The 8,957-nt window shown below is 50.5% G+C and overlaps 1 protein-coding gene across 1 annotated transcript in view; it reads left to right on the top strand.

Annotated features, from left to right (window-relative positions):
* The first annotated feature begins 5,913 nt into the window (after positions 1-5,913).
* LOC125351116 (cytochrome P450 2J2-like) overlaps positions 5,914-8,957 on the top strand; it is a 17,007-nt gene continuing 13,963 nt past the window's right edge. Inside the window, exons 1-3 of the mRNA XM_048345843.1 lie at positions 5,914-6,078; positions 7,431-7,572; positions 8,527-8,714. Of these exons, the coding sequence (XP_048201800.1) occupies positions 5,914-6,078; positions 7,431-7,572; positions 8,527-8,714 (495 nt within the window). The remainder of the gene's footprint in view (positions 6,079-7,430; positions 7,573-8,526; positions 8,715-8,957) is intronic.

Genomic DNA, 8,957 nt, shown 5'->3' on the forward strand with positions numbered 1-8,957 from the left:
ATTGATAGTAACAGCCCCATTTTCCTTTTCTACTTCATCTCCAGAGTTGTAGCCACCTTCACCCACACTGAAGTCATTGTGGAGGCATCACAGCCTCTGTGTGCACCGTTCGCCGCCACCCCCAGCCCTTGTGACAAAGCCATCTGGATTCAGTTGAACTCTGGAATTAGGCACAAATAGATATACAGGGTGACTTCAGCTGAATCCCTGGGCTGGTTACCAGAGCTCTCATTTGGTAGAGATGGGAGATGTATGTGAATGCAGCATGAGATAGCTCTCTCTCTCATCAAGGGTCCCTAATGTGAGCAATCACACAGAGGGACACTGTGCACTATGGACAGGGACCCAGGGCCACCAGCTCCTGTTTCTTTGAGTCCCATCACTTATAGAAATTTGAGATTCTGAGAAATCACTGACATGGGTGCCTGCCCTTCATTGGAAAGATGGAGTGGACAGAGCCAAGAGACCAACCCAGAACTAGGCAGAGGACGTGGCAGCCTTTGAAAGTGGTGATTAAAGAAAGATGGATGGATTCAAGCCAGGTGCTGGTAGCTCATGCCTATAATCCTAGCAACTCAGGAGGCTGCTATCTGAGGATTGTGGTTTGAAGCCAACGTGGGCAAACAAGTCTATGAGACTCCAATTAACCACTGGAAAACTGAAAGTGGAACTGTGGCTCAAAGTGATAGTGCTGGCCTTGAGCAGAAGAGCTCAAGGTCAGTGCCCAGGTCCTGAGTTCAAGCCCTAAGACTGGCAAAAAAAAAAAAACCCAAAAAGGTTGAGGTCATGAACATCCTCCTCTCCCCACACCCACCAATGCAGTGCTAAGGAAAGTATACTTTTGATTTACTTTGGCCTGGCATTCATAAACCAACTTCAACTTAGATCTCCCCTGTATCCATCCTTGAATTCATTCTCTGAAGAGACTAAGAACCTTCTGGCCCCCAGACTTGGTAACCTGAATCCAGTGACCCCTTATGCTGATGGACTCCCTGTGCACCTTTGCCAGCAGTCTCTCAACAGCTCAATGCAGCCAACGGGAGTGTGGCGTCTCCCTGCAGGCTGTCAGCTCTGTGAGGCAGTTAGTTAAAGTGATTATCTTCTGCCTCTGCACAAATGAAACACTGAAATCAGGGCACCCTAGCAGGCTGCTCTCAAGACAGTTGAAACACAAGGGTAACGGCATCCAAGCTGGGCCCCGTCACAACCCTGTGGCTCTGGAGTGACTGGTGTGACTAAATGGATTTACTCCACTGGATTCGCCTCCCTCCAGCTGCTGCCCCAGAGCTCTTGCATAAAAGCCACTGTGGGACAGGAGAGATGAGGAGAGTAGCCCAGCTGTGCTGTAAAGCCATCAGGAGGAGAGCAAGTACAGGTGCACAGAAATGTTCTCTGTGCTTGGTGGGCTGGCTTTCCTGGCTGGTTCCTTCCTGCTACTGAAACTTGGCGCCTTCTTCTGGGAAAGGCACTACCTTCCTCCTGGTCCCTTTCCTTTGCCCCTTCTTGGAAACCTGTGGCAACTGCAGTTTCAGCTACATCCAGAAGTGCTGCTCCAGGTAGGGAATTGGTGCTCCAGGGAGCTACAGGAATCCTCTCTTGTTGACTCAAGGAAGTAGAAGGAAGGAATTGGGATGGGACATTGGGGAGGGAGGGGACTGTAGATCCTGGTCTTATCACTTGCCATCTGGGTCCTTGAGACTCAAGCTTTCTCACATGTCAAAGGCAGGAACGCAGGGGGACTGGAAATATGGAATGTAAAGAATTTGTACAGGGCTGGGAATGTGGCTTAGTGGTAGAGCGCTTGCCTAGCATGCATAAAGCCCTCGGTTTGATTCCTCAGTACCACATAAATAGAAAATGCCAGAAGTGGCCTGTGGCTCAAGTGGTAGAGTATAGCCTTGAGTAAAAGAAGCTCAGGGACAGTGCCCAGGTCCTAAGTTCAAGCCCCAAGGACTGGAATTTAAAAAAAAAAAGTGGGGGCTGGGGTGGGGCTGGGAATATGGCCTAGTGCTAAGAGTGCTTGCCTTGTATACATGAAGCCCTGGGTTCAATTCCCCAGCACCACATATATAGAAAATGGCCACAAGTGGCGCTGTGGCTCAAGAAGCAGAGTGCTAGCCTTGAGCAAAAAGAAGCCAGGGACGGTGCTCAGGCCCTGAGTCCAAGCTCCAGGACTGGCAAAAACAAAACAAAACAAATACGTACCTGAGATGATATGAAAGGGAGGAGGTAGTAAAAGACCACTGAAACTGTAACACAATGGAGAAATCTCTGCCAGAATTCTGCTCCAGGAGAATGCTGATAGGACCTGAGGCATTTTCTGCAAAGCCACCAGACATGAGAGTTGGGAGAAAGGGTACCCAACCAAAGGCACACGCAAAGGCATGCCAAAGGCAGCAGCATTCACACAGTCTCTACACAAAGTCACCTCCCACACTCCCACAGAGGATGGGTGCTGTATGGGATGGGGAATGAAATCCCCTGGCCAAGCAGAATTACTGCCAAAAATGATGGAAGGTGGGAGAAGACACTGCCTTTCCCCACAGAAATGCCCAGTTCTCCTCTCCATCAATGCTGCATTCCTACTAGGTTGATTAAATATTTTGATATATTTAATAAACATAATAATAATAGATTGGTCAAAATATTCACATTTTTATTAAATATCTAATCATCGATCTCAAATAACTGAAATCTCCAGGCTCATAAGGCAGTAGAAAGAGCACTGTCCTGGGAGTCAGAAGACCTGTGAAGTCCTGATCTCTTAGGTCTTTGGGCTTCTACTTTCTAACTCATCAAATGCAAATAGATACCCAGTGATATTGAATGGACTGGAATAGCATTGTGGCTTTTACCTATAGATCTGTACAGCTGTACACTCTCCCACCAGAAGACCTGGTGTAAGTGCTGGTCCCTGACTACTTTAAATGTCCAGAGAGCCTGTGACACCCCTAGGTTTGGCTTCTTGGGGAGTCATGTGGGGTGCTCTAAGATGGTAGGGTATTGTGTGCAGGAAGGTGGGAATTCATGTTAAGAAGACAGCCCCAGAGAATAGAGCTGGCAGTGCTTTGTCCACAGCCTGACATGCTTGGTCTTTCCACAGCTGGCTCAGACTCATGGCAGTGTGTTCACCGTGTGGGTGGGCCCCACACCGGTCGTGGTGCTGAGTGGCTTCCGGGCCGTGAAGGAAGCTCTGGTCTCCAATTCTGAACAGTTCTCTGGCAGGCCTCTGACCCCACTCTTCCAGGACCTATTTGGAGAAAGAGGCAAGGCTCCCCCTCCCCTATTGTGGTGCAGAGCTGTCTGGGAGTCACTGCCCTCAGGAGCTCAGGGCTGGCCTCCAATTGAGGACTCAGGGCTCCTTATCACCTCCTTCATCAGATCAAAATACCCTGCAAGGCTGGGAATGCGGCTTGGTGGTAAAGCACTTGCCTAGCATGCATGAAGCCCTGGGTTCAATTCCTCAGAACCATATAAACAGAAAAGGGCAGGAGTGGCACTGTAGCTCAAGTGGTAGAGTGCTAGCTTTGAACAAAAAGCTCAGGGCTAGTGCCCAGACCCTGAATTCAAGCCCCAGGACTGGCAAAAGAAAACAAAAACTTGGGAGGCTGAGATCTGAGGATCAAAGTCCCAAGCCAGCATGATCAAAGAAGTCCATGACTCTTACCTCAAATTAAGTACCAAAAAGCTGGGCTCAGAGCTGTGTTTCATGTGGAAGAAAGTCAGCCTTGAGTGGAAAAAGCCAAGCAAGAGCACAAGGTGCTCGGTTCAAACCCCAGTACTGATATTAAAATCAACCCTGTATCCAAGTCCCAGCTTAGCCCTTTGCTGGCCTATGACCCTGTGCAAGTCATCCTCACAACCCCACAGTCCCCACCCCGGCCTATGTGCTCCTTTATTAGGTGGAGGTAGTGCATGCTCCCCACTTCAAGGATGTGAAGATTGCGTGAGCTTAGGAGAACCCATTACAGAGCCTGCTCAGCAAGTGCTCCAACCCCTCCGGTCCTTCTTTATCTCTTCCACCACTTTTTTCAGGAACTCATGAAAGCAAAACAGGGGCTGGAGGAAGGCAGAGCATGAATGAGCCTGAGGCTCATGGCCTACCTCCCCAAAATGCCCATTGCCCACCTGAGAAGCCATGCAGAGCTGTTTGGAAAAATCATTCTGATCTGCCTTCAAGGCCTGATGGGAGCCAGATGGTATTGGCCTGAATGTGGGAGAGTCTGGTGACTGACCCCCGACCTCTTCTCTTCTGCCCAGGGGTCATTTGCAGCAATGGATACACATGGCGGCAACAGAGGCGCTTCTGTCTGACAGCGCTTCGTGAGCTGGGCCTAGGCAAACGAGCACTGGAGGAGCAGCTACAGCAAGAAGCAGCAGAGCTGGCACAGGCCTTCTACCGGAAGCAGGGTAAGGAATGGGCCAGGACAGGCCTATCCCACCTCCGAGTGCCCCTGAACATACACACAAAGCAGCCAGGGTGTGTGTGAGAGAGACAGAGGGAAAGACAGAGAGAGAGAGAGAGAGAGAGAGGCAGAGAGAGAGAATATGACTATGTCTGGTCTATGTGTATGAAGCCTTGCAACATGAAAAATGGTTTTGAGATATATTAATAGACTGGAAATTTCTTCAATGCTGATAGACAGAAACCTAGGAATGCCAGGGCTGTAGGAAGCCAGACGCTCTCCTTTCTGCCTGGGGAAGTTGTTTCATCGACATCCACACCTCCAATCATTAATTAATTAATTATTATTTCTTTGGTGACTTGAACTCAGGATCTGGGCACTGTCCCTGAGGTTTTGTGCTCAAGACAAGCACTCTACCACTTGAGCCACAGCTCCATTTCCAGCTTTTTGGTAGTTTATCAAAGATAACTGTCCCTAGACATTCCTGCCTGGACTGGCTTTGAACCCCAATCCTCATACCTCATATAGCTAGGATTACAGTCATGAGCCACCAACCCCCTTACTCATACCTCCAACCTTCTGCACATACTTCCCCTTCTGAAATGTTCTGGCCCATATCCCTTCCCTTCCTGTGAGAAGCCACTGCTTCATCTTTTACAGCTGAAGACTTGAGACCTCTGTCCTAAGAAGTCCCCTGAGTCCCATTTACCTATAGCCCCATCACATCCTTAGTTCCAACTGTAACTCACCTGTCCTTGTACTTATCTGTCTCTCCCACCTCTTTCTGCAAACCTAGCCCTGTCACAGAGCCTGTCTCTGTGATGTGAAGTGATGGAGACCTTGTTGGGTGCACAAATTTAGAATGGGAATGAATGGCTAGATGGTGAATGACAGTATTTAAGACTGGGTGAGTGCTTGGGGCAGAGTTCGATGTGCCTTCTCATCTGAGCTCTCTCCCTTTCATCGCAGGCAAGCCCTTTGACCCTCAGGTCCCCATCGGCAGATCCACAGCCAAAGTCATTGGGGCTCTAGTGTTTGGCCACCGCTTCCTCTCAGATGAGCCCATGTTTCAGGAACTGACTCAAGCCATCAACTTTGGCCTGGCCTTTGTCAGCACCATGTGGCGCCGGGTAATGGCACTTGGGAAGTCAGATGTGCAGGCCATGGAATGGCTGGGGCTAAGGCTGGCACAGCCTGGCAGGGAGGTTGCAAAGTGGGCAGGAGGAAGACAATCCTAGCCTGACTCTGGGTTACTTGGGTGGCTTCTGCTAAGCAAGCTGACAAGCATGGATGCAGGGGTAGGGGATACAAGGCAGGATATTGCAATGTCTCAGCTGCGTCTTAACACAATCCCCCTACCACATCTGTGATTTCTGTTGAAATTATTTGGAATTTTCTAAATGTCAGGGATGCCTGGTCAGAAACCCCAGCCAATCCAGCCACCCAGATTCAGGGGCTGGTGTCTGAGTGGGCTTTGAATGGACCTCTCTCTCCCCAGCTATATGACATGTTTCCCTGGGCCCTCCGCCACCTCCCAGGACCCCACCAGGAGTTATTTAGACACCACAAGGATATGCAGCGCTTCATCCGCTATGAGATCATCAGGCACAAGCTCAAGGCATCAGAGGCCCCCAAGGACATCATCAGCTGCTATCTGGCCCAAATCACCAAGGTGGACCTGAACTGGCTGCAAGGGAGCAAGGATGCTGTGGTCCTGGGCTGCACTTTGTTTACTCGGCTATGGTCTCAACCTTTGACTAGTCACAGACTCAGTCAGTCTGCAAGTTTTCAGAGCACCCTGAAGGGTTAGATTTCAAAAGGATTTTCTCTCTGAGCACTGGTGGTTCACAGCTATAGTCCTATACTTAGGAAGCTGAGATCTAGGAATCATGGTTCAAAGTCAACTTGAGCAGAAAAGTGCATGGGACTCATCAATTAACCACCAAAAAGCTGGAAGTGGAGTGTGGCAGAGTTCTAGCCTTGAGCACAAAAGCTCAGGAACAGCACCCAGACCCTGAGTTCAAGCCCCAGACCAGCACACAAAAAAGAAAGAAAGAAAGACTGACTGACAGACTGACAGAGAGGAAGAAGGAAGGAAGGCAGGAAGGGAGGAAGGAAGGAAGGAAGGAAGGAAGGAAGGAAGGAAGGAAGGAAGGAAGGAAGGAAGGAAGGAAAGAAGAGAGGGAGGGAGGGAGGGAGGGAGGGAGGGAGGGAGGGAGGGAGGGAGGAAAGAAGGAAGGGAGGGGAGGAGGGAAGGAGGAAGGGAGGGAGGGAGGAAGGGAGGGAGGGAGGGAGAGAGGGAGGGAGGAGGGAGGAAGAAAGGAAGACTGTAGAGCTGGCTCTGCAGTCAGGGCAAGGCAGAGAAAAAGAAGACTTGGCTACTGTTGGGATCAGGACCCCAGGAGGACAGTCCCCATCAAAAGTTGTCTATAGGGCTGGGGATATAGCCTAGTGGCAAGAGTGCCTGCCTCATATACACGAGGCCCTAGGTTCGATTCCCCAGCACCACATATACAGAAAACGGCCAGAAGCGGCGCTGTGGCTCAAGTGGCAGAGTGCTAGCCTTGAGCGGGAAGAAGCCAGGGACAGTGCTCAGGCCCTGAGTCCAAGGCCCAGGACTGGCCAAAAAAAAAAAAAAAAATACAACAAAAGTTGTCTATAGGCCTGGGGATGTGGCTTAGTGGTAGAGTGATTGCCTAGCATGCACGAAACCCTGGGTTCGATTCCTCAGTACCACAAACACAGAAAAAGCTGGAAGTAGTGGTGTGGCTCAAGTGGTAGAGTGCTAGCCTTGAGTAAAAGAAGCTCAGAGACAGTGCCCAGGTCCTGAGTTCAAGCCCCAGGACTGGCAAAAGAAAAGTTGTCTATAGCAGTCCCAGGACTCTGCCCTCTGGGCTGTCTAACACCCAAAGAGTTCTACAAGTTCTGGGACAAGTTGGGCCTCAGCAGATACCAGAATTCTGTTGGAGGGGGGCTAAGATCCTGAGTTGCTGCCAACTCACCCATTTCCCCTCTATCCATCAGGCCTCAGACAATCCTATCTCCACATTCAACGAGGAGAACCTGATCCAAGTGGTGATCGACCTGTTTCTGGGAGGCACCGACACCACAGCCACAACTCTGCACTGGGCACTCATCTATATGGTCCATCACAGAACCATCCAGGGTGAGGGGAACTCACTTACAGCCTCCCTGATTGTCTCATGCCTGCTAATCCTGCCTAGGGCTTTGGTGGCTCATGTTCTCAGTTCTGTGGTACAGGGAGCGTTGACAGCTCTGTGTGTATGGGGGGGGGGAGGGTTGTGTGTGCTTGCATGCTGGTATCAAGGCTTCAACTCAGGGCTTTATGCTCTCACTCTGATTTTTTTTCTCTCACAGTTAGCACTCTACTACTTGAGCCATGCCTCCAGTTCAGCTTCTTTTGCTAGTGAATAGGAGATAGAATATCACAGACTTTCCTGCCAGGGCTGGCTTTAAACCTCCATCCTCAGATCTCAGCCTCCTGACTAGCTAGGATTAAGGCATAAGCCACTGGCAACCATCAAATGTTGACAGTGTTGCATCAAGCTAGAAAGAGTTCACTTGCCAGCTTACACCTCACTGTGTAACCTTGGTCAAGCCATCCTACCTCTCAAAAACAGTGAGAACAGGGCAAGCAGCAATGACTTCATACCAACCAAGTGCCAATCCCTAAGATGATAGCAAAATGGTGGCTGGAGTCTACCCAGGAATAAACTGGTTGTGACTTAAGTTCAAATCCTGACTCCAGTTTTGTGACCTTGGGTAAAAGGATCTGCCCTGGTTGTGCCTTAGTTTTTCTCAAGCATGAAGATCTTTGTATCTGGATCGCCCCCGGGTGACAGGGGATGGAATCTGGGTTCTGTCCCCTTATGTAAGTCCTCCTGCAGGAGCAAGCCCTGCAAACTGTTCACAGGAGCCATGATCTCTCTCCCGTGGGATCAGGGGTGGCAGGGTGGGGTGTTCTGGCCCAAGGGGTAGTAAGCCTCAGCATGGTGCTTTGGTGGCTCTGGGTTGAGAGATGGGATGCAGGCCTGTGATGACAGGGGTGGTGGGGTGCTGGGACTGAGTCTTCCCCAGACTCACACTGAGCCATCTGCAGAGAGGGTGCAGCAGGAGCTGGATGCAGTGCTGGGCAGCACCCAGGCTGTCTGCTATGAGGACCGGGAACGGCTGCCCTACACCCGGGCCGTCCTCCACGAGGTGCAGCGGCTCAGTAGTGTGGTGGCAGTGGGCGCCGTGCGCCAGTGCGTGACACCCACCAGCCTACGCGGGTACCATGTGCCCAAGGTAAGTGGCCCTGCTCAGTGTGTGTCCAGACAGCACCTGCCCTTTGCTGCAGCTTCTGCCAGCCTGCCAGCTTGCTGTCAGTCACTCGGCCATCTGTCTGCCTATGGCATTCAGCAAGCTTTAAGTAAATGGGACTATTACACGTAATGTATCCAAATACAATGGGGCTCTGCTCAGCTTGAATAGATACACTGCTATTTTCAGTTACCACCAAAACTGTTTTATATAGTATGTCCATTAACC

Source organism: Perognathus longimembris, chromosome 5 (assembly GCF_023159225.1).
Source record: "Perognathus longimembris pacificus isolate PPM17 chromosome 5, ASM2315922v1, whole genome shotgun sequence".
NCBI lineage: Eukaryota > Metazoa > Chordata > Mammalia > Rodentia > Heteromyidae > Perognathus > Perognathus longimembris.